Raw genomic sequence first — 24,212 nt, 5'->3', positions numbered from 1 at the left:
GGCCCACACCACTCTCACACGTATTAACACAAGTTCTCGCACTCCAGTACATCTACAATACTCCATTCGATGAGGGGGAATCGACGCACAGCCGTTAGCCATTCGTCGCCCCAGGCACGCGAAGTCTCGCCCGGGGGGGCCGCCTAGGAGCAAGTCTCCTCTGCGGCGCCGCACGCAACCCCCGTTCTCTCTCTCTCTCAGCATTCTCTTTCGCTCTCATCACACGCCCGCGAAAGACCGGAATGCATCCCACCCCCCGGCATATCCAGGATGCCCTGAGTATGCCGGAGAGGGAGAAATGCACCCCCCCCAATTCCCAACAAGATCATCCCGCTCACTCACCCACGCAGGGCAGTCGACCAGGGTGTGGTCAGCGTCATCTTCATTGCTCCGCAGTGAAAGCACTGCGGAGATATCGCCTTTCCTATTCTATGAAGGAATGCAGGGAAGCAACCATGTCCGGTCATCAGCTGAGTGGTGTGAAAGGTCGTACCTATGGAGTGCGGCCTTTCAACCCACTCATCCAACCTATCAGCAATGGCTGCCCTAACCTCCGCCCTGTTTCTCCCGTTACTCCTTAAGTTTATCTCCTCTTCCTTCCATGCAGCGACCGCCATCCTCCTGGCTTCAGCGCCCAGCGCCGCCTTAATGGCCGGAGAAACAGGTTCCTCCGCACCACTAAGGGTCACATACACCTCCGCCAGCCGGGGCGCAAGATGGTCGAGAGGAATGATCCCCGCAACCATCATCGCCGCATGGAACGACACCGTTCTGTATGCACAGCACACCCTGATCGCCACCCTCCTCTGGAACGATCGAATGGCCCGCTTGACACGCATGTCCTCTACAGCAGTGCGCCACCACACCGGCGCCCCATAAATGAGCACCGACTGGACCACACTACTGTAGAGGCGTCTCTTCTTCTCCCCCGGTCCATGAAGGTTCGGAAGGAGCCTTCCAAGGGACCGAAGGATCCCCTCCGCCTTCGGAATCAAGGCCGCGAAGTGGGGCCTGAATGTAAGGTTGGAGTCTAACACCACGCCCAGGTACTTGACCCTGGGGCCTATAACAACTCTAGACCCCCTAACCCTAATGGCGGGGGCCGGTGCACTCCTGCGTCTGCGGAGGGCAGAGGCAGGGAAGGCCATTGCCTCCGTCTGTTGGCGCCACTCGAGGCCAAGCTCCTCGATCGCACTCACCAGCACATCCAGGTCGCGTTCCGCGTTCGCGATCGCCTCCGACAGGTCCCGCCCCGATGACAGAAGGGCCGTGTCGTCCGCATAACAGACGACCCGGGAACCCCCCGGCATCGGAACCCGGAGGACACTGTCATAGGCTATGTTCCACAGGGTTGGTCCCAGCACCGAACCCTGCGGAACCCCGCACGAGACCTGTCTTTCTTTAATTGTCCACTCTTCCCGACAAATAATAATGTTCGGTTGGACAAGTAACTCCTATGATGTTAACTATGTATGTGGGAAGGCCCATCCCATCCAGCGCCCTGAAGATGGTCTCCCACGGCAGCGAGTTGAAAGCGTTCCTAATATCCAGCGAAGTCAGGATCCCGACGCACTCACTGTCCACACACTCCCGCACTGCGTTTTTCACCACCATTATGGCACCGACCGTCGAGCGTCTGACGCGAAAGCCATGCTGCGCCTGCGACAACAGACCCCCGCCTCCAGGCATCTGTTCATCCTTGCCACTATTACCCGCTCAAACAGTTTCGCGGTCTCATCCAGTAGGCAGATCGGTCTGTAGGAGCCAGGCAGATCCGGTTGGGCGTCTAGCTTCTTCTTTATTAGGACCAGTCTTGCCCTCTTCCAGGCTGTTGGAAAGTTACTGGTCCTGAGACACTCCGTGAACAGTTCAGCCAGGCCGACCCCGCAGTGGACCGCTGCTGCCTTATCACTATGCCCGGGACCCCGTCCGGTCCCGGAGCCTTTCCACCGGCGATCTTCTTTGCCGCAGCCAGCACCTCCTCCAGCGTTACCGCCGCACCATCCACTTGGACACCGCGGAGGTCCCCCCTGCTGTCCCGCTCCACTTGGGGAAACAGGCCCCCCAGCACCCGGTCCATCACCTCTGGCTCTAGTACCTCCGTCAAGGGTGCTGAGTATGGCCTCAACTTCCCCATGACCAGGCGATATGGTCTGCCCCACGGATCCGCCTCAAGCGTCCCCACGAAGTCTCTCCAGGCAGCGGCCTTGGCCCTCCTAATGGCCCTCTTCAACTGTCTTTTAGACTCCCTGCGGTCCTCCAGGCACAGTTCCACTCTTCTTTGGTCCCCACTGCGCCTGGCCCTTAGAAAGCGTCTCCTGGCCGCCGTCGCCTCTGCCCTGATAGCAGACAGTTCCTGCGACCACCAGCATGCCTTCCCCCTCCTGTTCCTCGTGTTCCCCGCTCTCGGCAGTGCCACGTCACATGCACGCGCCAACATTCCGCGTAGCCACTTGACGAAATCTCGCGCACTACACTCACCACTGGGACGAGTCCAGTCGCCCGATATAAGGGCAGCGTCAAGCATGTCCTTGTCCGCAGCCCTCGCATTCCACCGAGGGAAAGTCCTGCCTGGCCGGCTCAAGCTTCGGACCCCTGCAGTCTCATGGCAGTACTTGAACATTACATATGCATGGTCCGAAAGGGACTCAGCTTGATCTACTCTCCACTCCGATAAGCGGATACTAGCAGCTGGCGAGCCCCACGTGAGATCAATGACGCTCGACCCTTGCGGCCGAACGCACGTGGGGGAGCCAACTCGGTTGAAGAGGTGCAAGTTCAACCGATTGGCCCAGGTAGAGAGCAACCCACCCCTTAGGTTACTCCTACCCCCGGGATCCCATCTGTGGGTCCGGGCATTAAAGTCGCCAGCCACCAGCACTGGAGAGGTAGGAAACCTTCCTAAGAGCTCTTCGAGCTCATCTAGGAGCCTACAATATTTACTAATTACCTCGCTGGGGGGAAAGTAAACAGAAATCACCAGCGAGTCCCCCCACTTGACAGCTACAAAGAAGCTACCCCTTTGCACCAGACTGCAGGGTCTTCCACTTTCACCCACCAGTACCGCAGATAGCGGAGCCCCGCCCAGGGATGAGAACCATTTCTCATCACCGGGCGGAACCCACCACGGTTCTGCGATGATCGCGATCCCCGCCCCACACTCGCGCATACGCTGGATCAGCAGATCCTGCGCACCCCGCGCATGGTTCAGGTTCACCTGCACGCAACACTCACTGGGGGCAAGGGACATTGTTGGTGTTTACACCACTGACCCCCGCTACTTCTGCAGGCCCCGCACACCTGTTTCTATCGCAGCCCTTGCCCTGCGCAGCTTTATCGTTCAATGTTCCTGTGAGGGTGGATAGGTCCGCGTCCACCTCCATACCCTCTTCCCCCGTCGAAACACTAGGCACCCGAGCCTCACTACCCGCGGACGCGCGCGCTTCATTGTTCACTCTTCGCGGAGGGACCACCGGGCACTCCCAGCTCCCCGCGCGATGGCTCCTGTTCCTGTGCCCAGCGTCCCTACATACCGGACACTCTATTTTGTTTCTGCAGTCCTTTGCGTTGTGGCCCGGTTGGCCACACTGATGGCAAAGGTTCGCCCTAGAGATTGAACTAGGGCAACTCATGGCGACATGCCCCCTGGCCAGACAGCGGTGGCAACGCAGTGGCCTTTGCCGAAGCTCGACCACCTTTGCCCGGTATAGACCGAAGTCTACCCCTCCCCTGTTGATGACAGCCTGGGCCATTTCTACCGGGGCAGAGACAACCGTCTCCCAGAGACGTCCCCTGCCCGCCCTGATCTCGCCAACCCAGATTTTATTTGGGTCAATATTCCCCTTTATGGCGAGGAGGGCATTCCTAATCACGGTCATATTCAGGCTTGGGTCGATACCCACCAGCCTAAAGGACCGCGATCTATGTGGCCGAGCAATCTTAGCCTCCGGCACCGTCCTCTTCAAGGCATCGGCTACCCGGTCTGCCTTAATAGCAGCCTCCTTCCCCCTGATGCTGAAGATGAAGGCCCCCGTTAGACCCCTCCTCATCGTCACCTTTTCTACCCCAAACTCTTTGAGGCTAATGCTCTCTCTGGCCTTGGCGAGAGCATCCCGGTACGACAGTGTCTCATTGCACGCCAGTGAGACCGCAGCTGTCTCCCTGGTCCCACCGTTGCGATTCTTCTTCTTCTTCTTTTTCTTTTTCTTCTTGGTGCCACTTCCTGTGGCACCTCGATCCCCCGATGTGGTGGTTTTTTCTTGTCCGACAGTTGGCTTCGTCTGCTGGCGTCGCTTCTTCCTTCCGACTACCTCGACAAACCCATCCTGTGAGGGGGGAACAGCATTATTAGCGACAGGGACCCTTTGGGCGGGAGCCCTCGAGGTTCCCGGGGCGGGAGCACTTCCCTTCCCCCCTACCGCAGTCCCCCCCGTTTCCCGCTGGGGTGGCTTGTTGGTTTCCCTGATCACCCTCCACATTTCGAGCTGTGTCTTCTGCAGGGCCTCAATGCTCTTGCTGAAGTCCCTTAGCACCGCCGTCACACAGCTCATATCATCCCCAATCCTGGCATCCTCCAATCTCTTCTCCAGAGATGGGGTTACCTTGTTTATCGTAGGCGCCTGCCTTCCCTGGTTCGGGGTAGCAATCGCCTTCACTCCGTGGCATTGTTTTTCTGCCTCTCGCTTTTTAAGCTCCCTTTGGAGCCTAGCGATTTCTCCCTCCATTTGACGAATCTGCTCGTCTCTGATCTTAGCTTCCGTCCTCAGCTGGTATATTGCTTCAGCCCTTGAGAACCGGGAGCCGGATTGTTTCTCCATCCTTTCCTCCATTACGTCGGCAATGATGAGCGACTCTTTAACAAGTCGCTTTATCCTTCCCGACACTTCTCCTTTAATATTAGAGCATCTCGCTCTCTCCTTCTCTATTCCTCTTAAATACGCCCTGAGCTTCTCTGGCAGCCTTCCCGCCTCCAGTGTCAGCGGCGTCTGGTTTCTTCCCGGCGCGTCCTCTTCCACGATGAGGCAGTCGTCCTCATCCGACGACGTGATTATGCTCCTCAATCTCTTGTTGCTCCTGGTCTTTATCGGTGACTCCGGGTCCGTCAACCGCAACTGTTCCATGGCTCTGGCCTCCTTCTGCCATTCCTCCATCTGTACCTCCTTTCCTGATGCCTTGGTCAATTCGCAGGCCAGGTCACCTACCTGCGAACAACTTCCCGAGGCATTAACCAGAGTCTGGGCCGGGTTGCCTACCGCAGACTCATGACAGTCGTAGGATGACGACGGTGGGTGGCCTGTCCTACCACCACCAAACACCGCCGTTGTGTGGGTATCCCTCCCACACGGGTTAATCTCTGAACTTGTACTCTCCATATTATTTTATAATTCAGGTAGGCACAAGCCCAGAGGAAAGGAGAGGAAATGAAGGAAGTAGAGACGAAGAAAGAGTAGAAAAAAGGGGGGATAGAAAGAATTAAAGATAGAAATAGCCATACAAAGAACATACACACACCATTCATACCCTCCCTTTTAGTCGCCTCTTACGACAAGCAGGGAATACTGTGGGAGTATTCTACTACCCCCTACCCACGGGGGGGACCCTGACGCAACCCTGACGCAACCCTGACGCAACCCTGACGCAACCCTGACGCAACCCTGACGCAACCCTGACGAACCCTGACGCAACCCTGACGCGCAACCCTGACGCAACCCTGACGCAACCCTGACGCAACCCTGACGCAACCCTGACGCAACCCTGACGCAACCCTGACGCAACCCTGACGCAACCCTGACGCAACCCTGACGCAACCCTGACGCAACCCTGACGCAACCCTGACGCAACCCTGACGCAACCCTGACGCAACCCTTTTTTTTTTTTTTTTTTTTTTTTTTTTTTTCGTCAGGGGGAAAACCTTCATAGGCCCCTTGAGCCCGGTACTCAAGGGAGTGTCGGATTCCTACCGACTAAAAACCCACCTGGTGCAATTCACATTCATTCGTTGGGTGGGAGGGGCGGAACCGTGCTACATGCACATACTTCACCCGCTCCCACCCCGATGAGCCTGGTCGGTGTTTTCCAGGCTCTCTCCATTCACTCACACTCACATACATCTTATAATTAAGTTGTTGCACCCCACGGTGGGGCGCAACCTAAACCTACTATGTATACTATATACACTAACCCGACCATCCATCCCATGATGCAGTGGTCGGGTTCATACAACCCATGCATGAGCATGCTCATTCATCTCTTCAGGGGAAAGCGGCGCACTAGACCGGGCCAGTCGCCGCCAAAGCCGTCCGGAGCCTCGCGCGGGGGGGCCGCCTAGGAGCTACTCTCCTACGCGGCCTAGCATACATTCTTCTCCTATTGAGAAATTCTCTTTCTCTCACTCTCTCAGCATCCTCCTTGGCCTTCATACTAGTCCTGAAAAGGACTGGAATGCAGCCCACGCCCCAGGGGTATCCAGGGATCGCCCGACTATCCCGGGGAGAGTGAGCTGCACCCCCCCAGTTCCCTGACCAAGGAGGCCCTCTCATTCATCCACGCAGGGCACTCAATCAGGGTGTGATCGGCATCATCGTTCCCCGCATCGCAGTGAAAACACCGCGGGGAGTCTGCCTTCCTGATACCGTATAGGTACGCGGGAAAGCAGCCATGGCCAGTCATCAGCTGAGTGGTGTGGAAGGTCGTTTCCAAAGAAAACGGCCTTCCAACCCACTCATCCAACCTGGAAGCGATGGCCGCCCTCACACGCACCCCCGTTGCTCCAATTGCGCCAACGAGACTTACTTCTTCTTCCTTCCATGAGGCAATTGCCCTCCTCTTGGCAATAGCGCCCAGCACGGCCCTTGTCCTAGGGGAAACGGGATCCTCCGCTTCCCGGACCGCTGCGTAAACGTCCGCCAGCTGCGGCGCCAGATGGTCGAGGGGAATAATCCCCGCGACCATCATTGCCGCATGGAAGGACACCGTTCTATACGCGCAACACACCCTGATTGCTACCCTTCTTTGCAGGGCCCGAACAGCCCGCCTGACCCTCTGATCTTCCACAACAGCGCGCCACCACACCGGAGCACCATAAAGGAGCACGGAGTGGATCACGCTGCAGTAGAGGCGTCGCTTCTTTTCCCTCGGTCCGTGAAGGTTCGGAAGGATCCTCCCAATGGACCGAAGGATCCCCTGCACTCTAGGAATTAAGGCCTCGAAGTGGGGCCTAAATGACAAGTCTGCATCTAATACTATGCCCAGGTATTTCACGCTGGGCTTAACCGCAATACAAACCCCCCTGAGTCTGATCACAGGGGGGGGAGCAATCCTGCGTCTGCGGAAGGCAGAGGCAGGGAAGGCCATCGCCTCCGTTTTGTGCGGCGCCACTTTAAGGCCCAAACTCTCTATCTCATTCACTAGGACCTCGAGGTCCCTCTCGCACGCTAACATCGCACTAGCCGGGTCCCGCCCCGCTGACAGGAGGGCCGTGTCATCCGCATAGCAGACGACACGAGACCCCCCCGGCAGCGGGACACGGAGGACCCGGTCGTAGGCGATGTTCCACAGTGTGGGGCCCAGGACAGAACCCTGTGGGACCCCACACGTCACGCTTACGTTATGTAGAGTGCCCTGTCCTCCTATAAAGGACAGGAGCCTATTCCTAAAAAAGTCCTTGGTAATATTAACTAGATGGGTGGGGAAGCCACACCTCGTCATGAGTCAATAACGGTCATCCAGGGGAGCGAGTTAAACGCGTTGGCAATGTCCAACAACACTAGGACACCAACCCGTCCCTCACTCGCGCACTCCTGTATATAACGTTTGACCTCCCCAACAGCCCCAAGGGTGGAATGGCCCACCCTGAAGCCATGTTGGCTCGGCGATAGTACACTTCTAAGTTCCGAAAACTCGCTCACCCTGGAGACGATCACCCTCTCGAATAACTTCCCCACCTCATCCAGCAGGCATATGGGCCTGAATGAACCCGGTGAGATGTCCTCCCCAGTCCTCTTTCTTATGAGGACCAGCCCGGCCCTCTTCCAGCGCTCCGGGAACACGCCGTTCCTCAAGAGGTCAGAGAAGCATCGAGCCAGTCCCCCGCTGCAGATGTCAGCAGCCTTTTTCACCACCAGTCCCGGCACACCATCAGGGCCTGGTGCCCTTCCAAGGCCAATCTTGGTAGCGGCCCTGCGCACCTCTTCCGGCAGCACCTCCACCCCAGCCAGGTCCCGCAGGTCTTCGTTCGGGGACACTGGTTGGCCGTCCCTCGGAAACAGGGTTTCGATGGTTGTGGCCAGCAGAGAGGGGTCCAGTGCCTCAGTAAGGGGGGGGAGACCCCGAGCTCTAAGCTTGTTCATCACAAGCTTATATGGCCTCCCCCAGGGATCTTCCTCGATGGTAGTGAGGAAGTCCCTCCAGGCCGAAGCCTTGGCCCTCCTGATAGCACGGACCAAACCCCTCTTGGCCTCCCTCCTGCTGTGTAGGCACTCTCCGCTATCCTAGCCAGGTCGCCGCTGCGTCGAGCCCTTTGAAGCCTTCTTCTCGAGAGCATTGCCTCCCTCCTAAGGGCGGCAATCTCCCGAGACCACCACGGCACCACACTCACCCGGTTCACTCCTGTTCTGACCCGAGGCATCCCAAAGTCACATGCCCTGACCAAGGAACAGTTCAACCACCGCACTAAGTCTTCCCCACTGGCACCATTGTTCCGTGTCCAGTCGGCGGATACGAGGGCTGCGGCGAGCCTATCCTCGTCCACAGCCCTCGTATCCCACCTAGGAAAAATTCTCTCCCTAGAGCAAAGGCTTCGGAAGCCTGCAGCCTCACGCCTATAGTTAAATATAACATACAGGTGGTCCGAAAGGGACTCGGCCTCATCCACCCTCCAATCCGATAAGCGGACGATGGCTGTCGGAGATCCCCACGTAAGGTCTATAACGCTCGACCCTTGCGGCCGAACGCACGTGGGGTGGCCAACCTGGTTGCCCAGGCTTAGGTTCGACCTATTGGCCCACATGCAGAGCAACTCACCCCTTAGGTTACTTCTGCCTTCCGGATCCCAACTGTGGGACCGGGCATTAAAGTCTCCGGCAACCAACGCTGGAAGCGTGGGAAATGATCCTAAGAGCTCTTCGAGCTCATCAAGGAGTCTACAAAATTTACTGATATCCTCGCTGGGGGGAAAGTAGACAGAGACTACCAGCGAGTCCCCCCATTTAGCGGCCACAAAAAACAAACCCCTGCGCACTAGGCTGCAGGTTCCTCCGCCTTTGCTCACGAGAATCGCGGCGAGGGGCGACCCCCCCAGGGATGAGAGCCATTTCTCATCCCCAGGGGGAACCCACCACGGTTCCGATATTATGGCGATGTCCGCCTCAACCTCCCTCATTCGCTGGCCCAGCAGATCCTGGGCCCTACGCGCATGGTTGAGGTTGACTTGGATCACCGCCATTTTACTCTAAAATAGTATTAAGTCTGCATGGAGAGGCAGGAGCCGCCTGCTCAACCTCCATTGCATCGATCGCTGGGCCCGCACTAGGTCCCGCACTCGGTCCCGCACTATTGTCGGCCGGTATATCACTCACTCGCACTGGCGCGGCGTTTTTGTCCGCGACCACCAGCATCTGTTCCCTGCGTCTAATGGGAGGCACCAGTGGGCACTCCCAGGAACCCGCCCTGTGCGAGGTCTGGGGGCGACCCGCCTCCGCACAGACCGGACACTTGGGGCCGGCCCCACACTCGCGAGCGACGTGTCCCGGCTCACCACACCGGAAACAAACGTCCGTTCTCGCGGAAGGTGCCGGGCAAAAGGCCGCAACGTGGCCCCTTGCGAGACACCTGTGGCATCTCAGGGGCCTGGGTCGAACAGGGAAGACCCGCACTCTCCCCCACCCAACCAGAATGTTACCTTTGTCTATAGCCGCCCGGGCAAGGGCCGTCGGTGCCACCACCGTGGCCTCGTAGCGGCCACCCCTGCCCGGTCGGATTTCCCCCATGGTAATTAGGTTCGGGTCAATGCCCGACCTCCCCCCAACAAGGCGCACCTAATCGCGGTGAGGGTGGTTGTTGGGTACAAACCCTCCAACCTGATGGGGGAGGTCCTCTGAGGCCTCAAAATTTTGGCCTCAGGGAGGACCCCCCTCATCGCCTCCGCGACCCTGTCCGCCTTTGTTTGGGCGTCCTTGCCGCGAACCTCCCAAATGAAGGAGCCCGTGAGGCCCCTTCTGTAAGCAAGTCCCTTGACACCTATGGTTTCAAGGTTTATATTCCCTTCCAACTTTTTGAGAGCCTCCAGGTAGGAGGCTCCTCCCTCGCAGGTCAAGGAGACTGCGGCGGTCTCCCTGGTCCTCTTGGCTTTCTTCTTCTTCTTATTCTTCCTCTTCTGAGGATTCCCAGTGGGGGGGGCAACCTTCCCAGCGCCTGGTTGTGCCGGCAAGGGCCCCCCAGCAGGTATCGCAGCCCTGCCCTTCTTTTGACTACCGTAAACCCATCCCTGACCGGGACAGGAACCGGCGGTGCCGCAGTAGCCGTCGGAGGGGCAACCCGTTGCCTAGCTGCAACCTGTGCGTATGTGCCACCTCCCTGTTTCATCCCTCTGATGTCCTCCTGGATGGCAACGACAGCCCTCGCCAGTTCCGTAAGGATCCTAGCCGTTGCCCCGCCATCCAGACTCCCCTCTGCGTTCCTAGCCGCAGTCAGTCTCTCCTGATTTCTGTTGTTTGGAGCAGCCGTATGGGTCCCACCCCCAGCGTTGGGTCCAGGTGGGACGTTTGCTCCCCCTCCCGATTTCATCTTTTCCAGGAGCGCATCTTTTCTTTTAAGTTCGCGTCTTAAGCGCGAACATTCCTCCTCCAGGTGCTTCAGCCTGGCATTGGTGGCCCTCGTTTCCGCCCGTAGTTGGTCCAGGGCCTCCCTAACATCGGGGCCACAGCTCGTGGCATTTCGAGCCTGAAGCTCCCTGGCGATGTTTGCGATCTCCAGATGACAGATTTTCATCTGACCAGAGATCTCGCCCTTTATATTGCCGCATCGCTTACGCCTGGCCTCGGCCTCTGCGGCATGATCCAACAGTTTCTGGATCAGACTCCCTGATTCCAGCTGAACCGTGGACGGTCTGGATGGATCACCGTCCAGGTTGGTGAGGTCGATAACCTCCTCCTCGGACGACGAGGAGTAGGCCATCGGCCTCGCCCTTTTCCTTATGGAACCGACCGCTGGAGAGTCGAATTCCCCGTCTTCTCTTCCTGTAGCATACGTCGGTTCGCAGGCCAGGTCGCCTACCCGCGAACAGCTTCCCGAAGCATTTTCTAGGATCGGGGCCGGGTCGCCTACCCTCGATCCATAGCAGACACATGATGACGACGGAGGGTGGCCTGCTACACCACCACCTAACACCGCCGGTGTGTGGACATCCGAACCACACATTGACAAAACTGACTTTGTGCTCTTCATATTTTCATTATAAATTTTTTGGCACAAGCCAGTCGGAAAGGAAAGGAAAGAAAGAAGTAAGAGGCAAGAAAGAATAGAAAAGAGGGGATAGACAGAATTAAAGGTAGGAATAGCCACGCAGAGAACAATCACACACCATTCATACCGTCCCTTTTAGTCGCCTCTTACGACAAGCAGGGAATACTGTGGGAGTATTCTACTACCCCCTACCCACGGGGGGGACCCTGACGCAACCCTGACGCAACCCTGACGCAACCCTGACGCAACCCTGACGCAACCCTGACGCAACCCACCCCTTAGGTTACTCCTACCCCCGGGATCCCATCTGTGGGCCCGGGCATTAAAGTCGCCAGCCACCAGCACTGGAGAGGTAGGAAATCTTCCTAAGAGCTCTTCGAGCTCATCTAGGAGCCTACAATATTTACTAATTACCTCGCTGGGGGGAAAGTAAACAGAAATCACCAGCGAGTTCCCCCACTTGACAGCTACAAAGAAGCTACCCCTTTGCACCAGACTGCAGGGTCTTCCACTTTCACCCACCAGTACCGCAGATAGCGGAGCCCCGCCCAGGGATGAGAACCATTTCTCATCACCGGGCGGAACCCACCACGGTTCTGCGATGATCGCGATCCCCGCCCCACACTCGCGCATACGCTGGATCAGCAGATCCTGCGCACCCCGCGCATGGTTCAGGTTCACCTGCACGCAACACTCACTGGGGGCAAGGGACATTGTTGGTGTTTACACCACTGACCCCCGCTACTTCTGCAGGCCCCGCACACCTGTTTCTATCGCAGCCCTTGCCCTGCGCAGCTTTATCGTTCAATGTTCCTGTGAGGGTGGATAGGTCCGCGTCCACCTCCATACCCTCTTCCCCGTCGAAACACTAGGCACCCGAGCCTCACTACCCGCGGACGCGCGCGCTTCATTGTTCGCTCTTCGCGGAGGGACCACCGGGCACTCCCAGCTCCCCGCGCGATGGCTCCTGTTCCTGTGCCCAGCGTCCCTACATACCGGACACTCTATTTGTTTCTGCAGTCCTTTGCGTTGTTGCCCGGTTGGCCACACTGATGGCAAAGGTTCGCCCTAGAGATTGAACTAGGGCAACTCATGGCGACATGCCCCCTGGCCAGACAGCGGTGGCAACGCAGTGGCCTTTGCCGAAGCTCGACCACCTTTGCCCGGTATAGACCGAAGTCTACCCCTCCCCTGTTGATGACAGCCTGGGCCATTTCTACCGGGGCAGAGACAACCGTCTCCCAGAGACGTCCCCTGCCCGCCCTGATCTCGCCAACCCAGATTTTATTTGGGTCAATGTTCCCCTTTATGGCGAGGAGGGCATTCCTAATCACGGTCATATTCAGGCTTGGGTCAATACCCACCAGCCTAAAGGACCGCGATCTATGTGGCCGAGCAATCTTAGCCTCCGGCACCGTCCTCTTCAAGGCATCGGCTACCCGGTCTGCCTTAATAGCAGCCTCCTTCCCCCTGATGCTGAAGATGAAGGCCCCCGTTAGACCCCTCCTCATCGTCACCTTTTCTACCCCAAACTCTTTGAGGCTAATGCTCTCTCTGGCCTTGGCGAGAGCATCCCGGTACGATAATGTCTCATTGCACGCCAGTGAGACCGCAGCTGTCTCCCTGGTCCCACCGTTGCGATTCTTCTTCTTCTTCTTTTTCTTTTTCTTCTTGGTGCCACTTCCTGTGGCACCTCGATCCCCCGATGTGGTGGTCTTTTCTTGTCCGACAGTTGGCTTTGTCTGCTGGCGTCGCTTCTTCCTTCCGACTACCTCGACAAACCCATCCTGTGAGGGGGGAACAGCATTATTAGCGACAGGGACCCTTTGGGCGGGAGCCCTCGAGGTTCCCGGGGCGGGAGCACTTCCCTTGCCCCCTACCGCAGTCCCCCCCGTTTCCCGCTGGGGTGGCTTGTTGGTTTCCCTGATCACCCTCCACATTTCGAGCTGTGTCTTCTGCAGGGCCTCAATGCTCTTGCTGAAGTCCCTTAGCACCGCCGTCACACAGCTCATATCATCCCCAATCCTGGCATCCTGCAATCTCTTCTCCAGAGATGGGGTTACCTTGTTTATCGTAGGCGCCTGCCTTCCCTGGTTCGGGGTAGCAATCGCCTTCACTCCATGGCATTGTTTTTCTGCCTCTCGCTTTTTAAGCTCCCTTTGGAGCCTAGCGATTTCTCCCTCCATTTGACGAATCTGCTCGTCTCTGATCTTAGCTTCCGTCCTCAGCTGGTATATTGCTTCAGCCCTTGAGAACCGGGAGCCGGATTGTTTCTCCATCTTTCCTCCATTACGTCGGCAATGATGAGCGACTCTTTAACAAGTCGCTTTATCCTTCCCGACACTTCTCCTTTAATATTAGAGCATCTCGCTCTCTCCTTCTCTATTCCTCTTAGATACGCCCTGAGCTTCTCTGGCAGCCTTCCCGCTTCCAGCGTCAGCAGCGTCTGGTTTCTTCCCGGCGCGTCCTCTTCCACGATGAGGCAGTCGTCCTCATCCGACGACGTGATTATGCTCCTCAATCTGTTGTTGCTCCTGGTTTATCGGTGACTCCGGGTCCGTCAACCGCAACTGTTCCATGGCTCTGGCCTCCTTCTGCCATTCCTCCATCTGTACCTCCTTTCCTGATGCCTTGGTCAATTCGCAGGCCAGGTCACCTACCTGCAAACAACTTCCCGGCATTAACCAGAGTCTGGGCCGGGTTGCCTACCGCAGACTCATGACAGTCGTAGGATGACGACGGTGGGTGGCCTGTCCTACCACCACCAAACACCGCCGTTGTGTGGGTATCCCTCCCACACGGGTTAATCTCTGAACTTGTACTCTCCATATTTTATAATTCAGGTAGGCACAAGCCCAGAGGAAAGGAGAGAAATGAAGGAAGTAAGAGACGAAGAAAAAGTAGAAAAAAGGGGGATAGAAAGAATTAAAGATAGAAATAGCCATACAAAGAGCATACACACACCATTCATACCCTCCCTTTTAGTCGCCTCTTACGACAAGCAGGGAATACTGTGGGAGTATTCTACTACCCCCTACCCACGGGGGGGACCCTGACGCAACCCTGACGCACCCTGACGCAACCCTGACCGCTGCGTAACATCCGCCAGCTGCGGCGCCAGATGGTCGAGGGGAATAATCCCCGCGACCATCATTGCCGCATGGAAGGACACCGTTTATACGCGCAACACACCCTGATTGCTACCCTTCTTTGCAGGGCCCGAACAGCCCGCTGACCCTCTGATCTTCCACAACAGCGCGCCACCACACCGGAGCACCATAAAGGAGCACGGAGTGGATCACGCTGCTGTAGAGGCGTCGCTTCTTTTCCCTCGGTCCGTGAAGGTTCGGAAGGATCCTCCCAATGGACCGAAGGATCCCCGCACTATTGGAATTAAGGCCTCGAAGTGGGCCTGAAAGTCATATTTGAATCTAAAACTATGCCCAGGTATTTCACACTGGGCTTAACCGCAATACAAACCCCCTGAGTCTGATCACAGGGGGGGAGCATCCTGCGTCGCGGAAGGCAGAGGCAGGGAAGGCCCATCCTCCTTTTTCAAGGTCCCTCTCGCACGCTAACCGCACTAGCCGGGTCCCGCCCCGCTGACAGGAGGGCCGTGTCATCCGCATAGCAGACGACACGAGACCCCCCGGCAGCGGGACACGGAGGACCCGGTCGTAGGCGATGTTCCACAGTGTGGGCCCAGGACAGAGCCCTGGGACCCCACACGTAATCTTACATTACTAACGGTGCCCTGTCCTCCTATAAGGACAGGAGCCTATTTCTAAAATGTCCTAATAGGTTCACTAGATGGGTGGGAAGCCACACCCGTCATGACTCGATTACGGTCATCCAGGGGAGCGAGTAACGCTTGGCGATGGTCCAGCGATACAAGGACACTAACCCGTCCCGCACTCACGCACTCCTGTATATATTGTTGATCCTCCCCAACAGCCCAAAGGGTGGAATGGCCCACCCGAAGCCATGTGGGCTTGGGCGACAGAACACTTCTTTGATCTAAAAACTCGCTCACCCTGGAGACGATTACTCTTTCGAATAACTTCCCACACTCATCTAGCAGGCAATGGGCCTGAAAGAACTCGGTGCGGCGTCTCCTCAGACATTTTCCTTATGAGGACCAACCTGGCCCTCCAGCACTCCGGGAACACCCTGTTCACCTCCAAGAGGCCAGAAAAGCAACGAGCTATTCCTCCGCTGCAGATATCAGCAGCTCTTTTTACACTAATCCCGGCACACCATCAGGGCCTGGTGCCCTTCCAAGGCCAATCCTGGCAGCGGCCCTGCGCACCTCTTCCGGCAGCACCTCCACCCCAGCCAAGTCCTGCAGGTCTTCATTCGGGGACACTGGTTGGCCGTCCCCCGGAAATAATGTTCCAACGATTGTGGCCAGCAGAGAGGGGTCCAGTGCCTCAGTAAGGGGGGGAGACCCCGAGCTCTAAGCTTGTTCATTACAAGCTTATATGGCCTCCCCCAGGGATCTTCCTCGATGGTAGTGAGGAAGTCCCTCCAGGCCGAAGCCTTGGCCCTCCTGATAGCACGGACCAAACCCCTCTTAGACTCCCTCCTGTTGTGAAGGCACTCCCCTATCCTGGCCAGGTCGCCGCTGCGTCGAGCCCTTTGGTATCGTCTTCTCGAGAGCATTGCCTCCCTCCTAAGGGCTGCAATCTCCCGAGACCACCATGGCACTACACTCCCCCGGTTCACTCCTGTTCTGACCCGAGACATGCCAATGTCGCATGCACTGATCAGAACGTTCAGCTACCGCACTAAGTCCTCCCCACTGGCACTATTGTTCCGTGTCCAGTCGGCGGATACGAGGGCTTCGGCGAGCCTATCCTCGTCCACAGCCCTCGCATCCCACCTAGGAAAAATTCTCTCCCTAGAGCAAAGGCTTCGGAAGCCTGTAGCCTCACGCCTATATTGAATATTACATACAGTGGTCTGGAAGGGACTCGGCCTCATCCACCCACCAATCCGATAAGCGGACGATGGCTGTCGGAGATCCCCACGTAAGGTCTATAACGCTCGACCCTTGCGGCCGAACGCACGTGGGGTGCCAACCTGGTTGCCCAGGCTTAGGTTCGACCTATTGGCCCACATGCAGAGCAACTCACCCCTTAGGTTACTTCTGCCTTCCGGATCCTATCTGTGGGACCGGGCATTGAAGTCTCCGGCAACCAACGCTGGAAGAGTGGGAAATGATCCTAAGAGCTCTTCGAGCTCATCAAGGAGTCTACAAAATTTACTAATATCCTCGCTGGGGGGAAAGTAGACAGAGACTACCAGCGAGCCCCCCATTTAGCGGCCACAAAAAACAAACCCCTGCGAAATAGGCTACAGGTTCCTGCACCTTTGCTCACGAAAATCGCCGTGGGGCGACCCCCCCAGGGATGAGAGCCATTTCTCATCCTCAGGGGTAACCCACACGGCTCCGATATTATGGCGATGTCCGCCTCAACCTCCCTCATTCGCTGGCCCCAGCAATCCTGGGCCCTACGCGCATGGTTGAGGTTTATTTGGATCACCGCCATATTAAGTTAGTATAACGTTCAGATTGCATGGAGGGGCAGGAGCCGCCTGCTCACCTCCATCACACTATCTTCCAGACCCTTATGAGGTCCAACACACGGTCCCGCACTATTGTCGGCCGGCACACTGATACACGCACTTGCGCGACATTTTTGTCCGCGACTCCCAAAATTTGTTCTTTACGTTTGATAGGAGGCACCAATGGGCACTCCCAGGAACCCGCCCTGTGCGAGGTCTGGGAGCGACCCGCCTCCGCACAGACCGGACACTTAGGGCCGGCCCCACACTCGCGAGCGACGTGCCCCGGCTCACCACACCGGAAGCAAACATCCGTTCTCGCACAGGGTGCCGGGCAAAAGGCCGCAACATGGCCCCTTGCGAGACACCTGTGGCATCTCAGGGGCCTGGGTCGAACAGGGAAGACCCGCACTCTCCCCCACCCCACCAGAATGTTTCCTCTATCTATGGCCGCCCGGGCAAGGGCCGTCGGTGCACCACCGTGGCCTCGTGCGGCCACCCCCCCGGTCGGATTTCCCCCATTGTTATTAGGTTCGGGTCAATGCCCGACCTCCCCTCCAACAACGCGCACCTAATCGCGGTGAGGGTGGTCGTCGGGTATAACCCTTCCAACCTGATGGGGGAGGTCCTCTGAGGCCTTAAAATTTTGGCCTCAGGGAGGACCCCCCTCATCGCCTCCGCGACCCTGTCCGCCTTCGTTTGAGCGTCCTTGCCGCGGACCTCCCAAATGAAGGAGCCCGTGAGGCCCCTCCTGTAGGAAAGCCCCTTGACACCATGGTGTCAAGGTTGATACTTCCCTCGAGTTTCCTTAGAGCCTCCAGGTAGGAGGCTCCTCCCTCGCAGGTCAGGGAGACTGCGGCGGTCTCCCTGGTCCTCTTGGCTTGCTCTTTTTTCTTCCTTTTTTTCAAAGGATTCCCAGTGGGGGGGGCAACCCTCCCAACACCTGGTTGTGTTGGCAAGGGCCCCCCAGCAGGTATCACAGCCCTGCCCCTTCTTTTGACGACCGTAAACCCATCCCTGTCCGGAGCAGGAACCGGTGGTGTCGCAGTAGCCGTCGGAGGGGCAACCCGTTGCCTAGCTGCAACCTGTGCATACGTGCCACCTCCCTGCTTCATTCCTCTAATGTCCTCCTGGGTGGCAAACGACAGGAGTTCCGTTAGGATCCTGGCCGTTGCCCCGCCATCCAGACTCCCCTCTACGTTCCTGGCCGCAGTCAGTCTCTCCTGGTTTCTGGTGCTTGGAGCAGCCGAATGGGTCCCACCCCCAGCATTGGGTCCAGGTGGGACGTTTGCTCCCCCTCCCGATTTCATCTTCTCCAGGAGCGCATCCTTTCGTTTAAGTTCGCGTCTTAGGCGCGAACACTCCTTTCCAGCTGCTTCAGCCTGGCATTGGTGGCCCTCGTCTCTGCCCGTAGTTGGTCCAGGGCCTCCCTAACATCGGGGCCACAGTTCGCGGCATTTCGAGCCTGTAACTCCCTGGCGATGTTTGCGATCTCCAAATGGCAGCTCTTCATCTGGCCAGAGATCTCGCCCTTAATATTGCCGCACAGCTTACGCCTGGTCTCGGCCTCTGCGGCATGATCCAACAGTTTCTGGATCAGACTCCCTGATCCAGCTCAACCGTAGACGGTCTGGATGGATTACCGTCTAGGTTGGTGAGGTCGATAACCTCCTCCTCGGACGACGAGGAGTAGGCCATCGGCCCGCCCTTTTCCTTATGGAACCGACCGCTGGAGAGTCGAATTCCACGTCTTCTCTTCCTGGAGAATTCGTCGGTTCGCAGGCCAGGTCACCTAACCGCGAACAACTTCCCGATGCATTTTCTAGGATCGGGGCCGGGTCGCCTACCCTCGATCCATAGCAGACGCATGATGACGACGGAGGGTGGCCTGCTACAACACCACCTAACACCGCCGGTGTGTGGACATCCGAACCACACTTAGATAATACTGACTTTGTACCCTTCATAATTTTTTATATATATTTTGTCGGCACAAGCCAGTAGGAAAGGAAAGGAAAAGAAAGAAGCAAGAGGCAAAGAAAAGAATAGAAAGAGGGGTTAGAAAGAATTAAAGATAGGAATAGCCACGCAGAGAACAATCACACACCATTCATACCCTCCCTTTTAGTCGCCTCTTACGACAAGCAGGGATACTGTGGGAGTATTCTACTACCCTCTACCCACGAGGGGGACCCTGACGCAACCCTTTTTTTTTTTTTTTTTTTTTTTTTTTTCGTCAGGGGGAAAACCTTCATAGGCCCCTTGAGCCCGGTACTCAAGGGAGTGTCGGATTCTTACCGACTAAAAACCCACCTGGTGCAATCACATTCATTCGTTGGGTGGGAGGGGCGGAACCGTGCTACATGCACATACTTCACCCGCTCCCACCCCGATGAGCCTGGCCGGTGTTTCGCCAGATTCTCTCCATTCACACACACTCACATACATCTTATGACTAGCTTGTCGCACCCCACGGTGGGGCACATCCTAAAACTACTATATACATATTAATATACACCAACCCGACCATCCATCCCATGATGCAATGGTCGGGTTCATACACCCCATGCATGAGCATGCTCATTCATCTCCTCAGGGGAAAGCGACGCACTAGACCGGGCCAGTCGCCGCCAAAGCTGCCCGGAGCCTCGCCCGGGGGGGCCGCCTAGGAGCTACTCTCCTACGGCCTAGCAATTCATCCTTCTTCTTTCATACAAACTCTCTCTCTCTCTTTCGGCATCCTCCTTGGCCCTCATAACTAGTCCTGAAAAGGACTGGAATGCAGCCCACGCCCCCGGGGTATCCAGGGATCGCCCGACTATCCCGGGGAGAGTGAGCTGCACCCCCCCAGTTCCCTGACCAAGGAGGCCCTCTCATCCGTCCACGCAGGGCACTCAATCAGGGTGTGTTCGGCATCGTCAATGTCCGCACCACAGTGGAAACACTGTGGGGAATCCGCTTTTCTAATACCGTATAGGTACGCGGGAAAGCAGCCATGGCCAGTCATCAGCTGAGTGGTGTGGAAGGTCGTTTCCAAAGAAAACGGCCTTCCAACCCACTCCTCCAACCTGGAAGCGATGGCCGCTCTCACGCGCACCCCCGTTGTTCCTACTGCGCCAACGAGATTTTCTTCCTCTTCCTTCCATGCGACAATTGCCCTCCTCTTGGCAACAGCGCCCAGCACGGCCCTTGTCCTAGGGGAGACGGGATCCTCCGCCTCCCGGACCGCTGCGTATACATCCGCCAGCTGCGGCGCCAGATGGTCGAGGGGAATAATCCCCGCGACCATCATTGCCGCATGGAAGGACACCGTTTTATACGCGCAACACACCCTGATTGCTACCCTTCTTTGCAGGGCCCGAACAGCCCGCCTGACCCTCTGATCTTCCACAACAGCGCGCCACCACACCGGAGCACCATAAAGGAGCACGGAGTGGATCACGCTGCTGTAGAGGCGTCGCTTCTTTTCCCTCGGTCCGTGAAGGTTCGGAAGGATCCTCCCAATGGACCGAAGGATCCCCTGCACTCTTGGAATTAAGGCCTCGAAGTGGGGCCTGAAAGTCATACCTGAATCTAAAACTATGCCCAGGTATTTCACACTGGGCTTAACCGCAATACAAACCCCCCTGAGTCTGATCACAGGGGGGGAGCAATCCTGCGTCTGCGGAAGGCAGAGGCAGGGAAGGCCATCGCCTCCGTTTTGTGCGGCGCCACTTTAAGGCCCAAACTCTCTATCTCATTTACCAGGACCTCGAGGTCCCTCTCGCACGCTAACATCGCACTAGCCGGGTCCCGCCCCGCTGACAGGAGGGCCGTGTCATCCGCATAGCAGACGACACGAGACCCCCCCGGCAGCGGGACACGGAGGACCCGGTCGTAGGCGATGTTCCACAGTGTGGGGCCCAGGACAGAGCCCTGTGGGACCCCACACGTAATTCTTACATTACTAACGGTGCCCTGTCCTCCTATAAGGACAGGAGCCTATTTCTAAATATCCCTAATATGTTCACTAGATGGGTGGGGAAGCCACACCCCGTCATTGACTCGACTACGGTCATCCAGGGGAGCGAGTTAAACGCGTTGGCGATGTCCAACGATACGAGGACACCAACCCGTCCCGCACTCACGCACTCCTGTATATATTGTTGAACCTCCCCAACAGCCCCAAGGGTGGAATGGCCCACCCTGAAGCCATGTTGGCTTGGCGACAGTACACTTCTTCGTTCTAAAAACTCGCTCACCCTGGAGACGATCACTCTCTCGAATAACTTCCCCACCTCATCTAGCAGGCATATGGGCCTGAAAGAACTCGGTGCGGCGTCTTCCCCAGACCTTTTCCTTATGAGGACCAACCTGGCCCTCTTCCAGCACTCCGGGAACACGCGTTCCCAAGAGGCCAGAAAAGCAGCGAGCCAGTCCTCGCTGCAGATATCAGCAGCCCTTTTTACGACTATATCGGCACACCATCAGGCCTGGTGCCCTTCCAAGCCAATCCTGGCAGCGGCCCTGCGCACCTTCCAGCAGCACCTCCACCCCAGCCAAGTCCTGTAGGTCTTCATTCGGGGACACTGGTTGGCCGTCCCCCGGAAATAATGTTCCAATGATTGTGGCCAGCAGAGAGGGGTCCAGTGCCTCAGTAAGGGGGGGTGACCCCGAGCTCTAAGCTTTTCATTACAAGCTTATATGGCCTCCCCCAGGGATCTTCCTCGATGGTAGTGAGGAAGTCCCTCCAGGCCGAAGCCTTGGCCCTCCTGATAGCACGGACCAAACCCCTCTTGGCCTCCCTCCTGTTGTGAAGGCACTCCCCTATCCTGGCCAGGTCGCCGCTGCGTCGAGCCCTTTGGTATCTTCTTCTCGAGAGCATTGCCTCCCTCCTAAGGGCTGCAATCTCCCGAGACCACCATGGCACTACACTCCCCCGGTTCACTCCTGTTCTGACCCGAGACATACCAATGTCACATGCCCTGGTTAAAGAACTGTTCAGCCACCGCACTAAGTCCTCCCCACTGGCACTATTGTTCCGTGTCCAGTCGGCGGATACGAGGGCTGCGGCGAGCCTATCCTCGTCCACAGCCCTCGCATCCCACCTAGGAAAAATTCTCTCCCTAGAGCAAAGGCTTCGGAAGCCTGCAGCCTCACGCCTATAGTTGAATATTACATACAGGTGGTCCGAAAGGGACTCGGCCTCATCCACCCTCCAATCCGATAAGCGGACGATGGCTGTCGGAGATCCCCACGTAAGGTCTATAACGCTCGACCCTTGCGGCCGAACGCACGTGGGGTGGCCAACCTGGTTGCCCAGGCTTAGGTTCGACCTATTGGCCCACATGCAGAGCAACTCACCCCTTAGGTTACTTCTGCCTTCCGGATCCCATCTGTGGGACCGGGCATTGAAGTCTCCGGCAACCAACGCTGGAAGAGTGGGAAATGATCCTAAGAGCTCTTCGAGCTCATCAAGGAGTCTACAAAATTTACTAATATCCTCGCTGGGGGGAAAGTAGACAGAGACTACCAGCGAGTCCCCCCATTTAGCGGCCACAAAAAACAAACCCCTGCGCACTAGGCTACAGGTTCCTCCACCTTTGCTCACGAGAATCGCGGCGTGGGGCGACCCCCCCAGGGATGAGAGCCATTTCTCATCCCCAGGGGGAACCCACCACGGCTCCGATATTATGGCGATGTCCGCCTCAACCTCCCTCATTCGCTGGCCCAGCAAATCCTGGGCCCTACGCGCATGGTTGAGGTTGATTTGGATCACCGCCATATTAAGTTAGTATAACGTTCAGATTGCATGGAGGGGCAGGAGCCGCCTGCTCCACCTCCATCACACTATCTTCCAGACCCTTATGAGGTCCAACACACGGTCCCGCACTATTGTCGGCCGGCACACTAGTTACACGCACTTGCGCGACATTTTTGTCCGCGACTCCCAAAATTTGTTCTTTACGTTTGATAGGAGGCACCAATGGGCACTCCCAGGAACCCGCCCTGTGCGAGGTCTGGGAGCGACCCGCCTCCGCACAGACCGGACACTTAGGGCCGGCCCCACACTCGCGAGCGACGTGCCCCGGCTCACCACACCGGAAGCAAACATCCGTTCTCGCACAGGGTGCCGGGCAAAAGGCCGCAACATGGCCCCTTGCGAGACACCTGTGGCATCTCAGGGGCCTGGGTCGAACAGGGAAGACCCGCACTCTCCCCCACCCCACCAGAATGTTTCCTCTATCTATGGCCGCCCGGGCAAGGGCCGTCGGTGCCACCACCGTGGCCTCGTAGCGGCCACCCCTGCCCGGTCGGATTTCCCCCATTGTTATTAGGTTCGGGTCAATGCCCGACCTCCCCTCCAACAACGCGCACCTAATCGCGGTGAGGGTGGTCGTCGGGTATAACCCTTCCAACCTGATGGGGGAGGTCCTCTGAGGCCTTAAAATTTTGGCCTCAGGGAGGACCCCCCTCATCGCCTCCGCGACCCTGTCCGCCTTCGTTTGAGCGTCCTTGCCGCGGACCTCCCAAATGAAGGAGCCCGTGAGGCCCCTCCTGTAGGAAAGCCCCTTGACACCTATGGTGTCAAGGTTGATACTTCCCTCGAGTTTCCTTAGAGCCTCCAGGTAGGAGGCTCCTCCCTCGCAGGTCAGGGAGACTGCGGCGGTCTCCCTGGTCCTCTTGGCTTGCATCTTTTTTTCTTCCTTTTTTTCAAAGGATTCCCAGTGGGGGGGGCAACCCTCCCAACACCTGGTTGTGTTGGCAAGGGCCCCCCAGCAGGTATCACAGCCCTGCCCCTTCTTTTGACGACCGTAAACCCATCCCTGTCCGGAGCAGGAACCGGTGGTGTCGCAGTAGCCGTCGGAGGGGCAACCCGTTGCCTAGCTGCAACCTGTGCATACGTGCCACCTCCCTGCTTCATTCCTCTGATGTCCTCCTGGATGGCAACGACAGCCCTCGCCAGTTCCGTTAGGATCCTGGCCGTTGCCCCGCCATCCAGACTCCCCTCTACGTTCCTGGCCGCAGTCAGTCTCTCCTGGTTTCTGGTGCTTGGAGCAGCCGAATGGGTCCCACCCCCAGCATTGGGTCCAGGTGGGACGTTTGCTCCCCCTCCCGATTTCATCTTCTCCAGGAGCGCATCCTTTCGTTTAAGTTCGCGTCTTAGGCGCGAACACTTTCCAGCTGCTTCAGCCTGGCATTGG

At 57.4% G+C, this 24,212-nt stretch overlaps 4 protein-coding genes across 4 annotated transcripts; all 4 read right to left on the bottom strand.

Annotated features, from left to right (window-relative positions):
- Window positions 1-338: 338 nt before the first annotated feature.
- LOC122524538 lies at window positions 339-746 on the bottom strand. Its single transcript, XM_043646848.1, has one exon. It carries the CDS (start codon window positions 744-746, stop codon window positions 339-341), a length of 408 nt encoding a protein of 135 aa, XP_043502783.1.
- A 2,484-nt stretch (window positions 747-3,230) lies between these two features.
- On the bottom strand, window positions 3,231-5,372 carry LOC122524536. The gene has a single exon (XM_043646847.1). The coding sequence runs from the start codon at window positions 5,370-5,372 to the stop codon at window positions 3,231-3,233; it is 2,142 nt and encodes a 713-aa protein (XP_043502782.1).
- A 2,975-nt stretch (window positions 5,373-8,347) lies between these two features.
- On the bottom strand, window positions 8,348-9,442 carry LOC122524535. The gene has a single exon (XM_043646846.1). It carries the CDS (start codon window positions 9,440-9,442, stop codon window positions 8,348-8,350), a length of 1,095 nt encoding a protein of 364 aa, XP_043502781.1.
- Window positions 9,443-21,661: 12,219 nt separating this feature from the next.
- LOC122524534 lies at window positions 21,662-22,792 on the bottom strand. Its single transcript, XM_043646845.1, has one exon. The coding sequence runs from the start codon at window positions 22,790-22,792 to the stop codon at window positions 21,662-21,664; it is 1,131 nt and encodes a 376-aa protein (XP_043502780.1).
- Between the last annotated feature and the right edge of the window lie 1,420 nt (window positions 22,793-24,212).

This window comes from Polistes fuscatus, unplaced genomic scaffold, assembly GCF_010416935.1.
Source record: "Polistes fuscatus isolate 324 unplaced genomic scaffold, CU_Pfus_HIC Scaffold74, whole genome shotgun sequence".
In the NCBI taxonomy this organism is placed as follows: domain Eukaryota; kingdom Metazoa; phylum Arthropoda; class Insecta; order Hymenoptera; family Vespidae; genus Polistes; species Polistes fuscatus.
This window is presented reverse-complemented; position numbering and strand designations above follow the sequence as displayed.

Bases quoted from the DNA above. Each gene is read 5' to 3' on its own strand.
- LOC122524538 (XM_043646848.1), bottom strand. From the start codon at position 746: ATGGTTGCGGGGATCATTCCTCTCGACCATCTTGCGCCCCGGCTGGCG.
- LOC122524536 (XM_043646847.1), bottom strand. From the start codon at position 5,372: ATGGAGAGTACAAGTTCAGAGATTAACCCGTGTGGGAGGGATACCCAC.
- LOC122524535 (XM_043646846.1), bottom strand. From the start codon at position 9,442: ATGGCGGTGATCCAAGTCAACCTCAACCATGCGCGTAGGGCCCAGGAT.
- LOC122524534 (XM_043646845.1), bottom strand. From the start codon at position 22,792: ATGGCGGTGATCCAAATCAACCTCAACCATGCGCGTAGGGCCCAGGAT.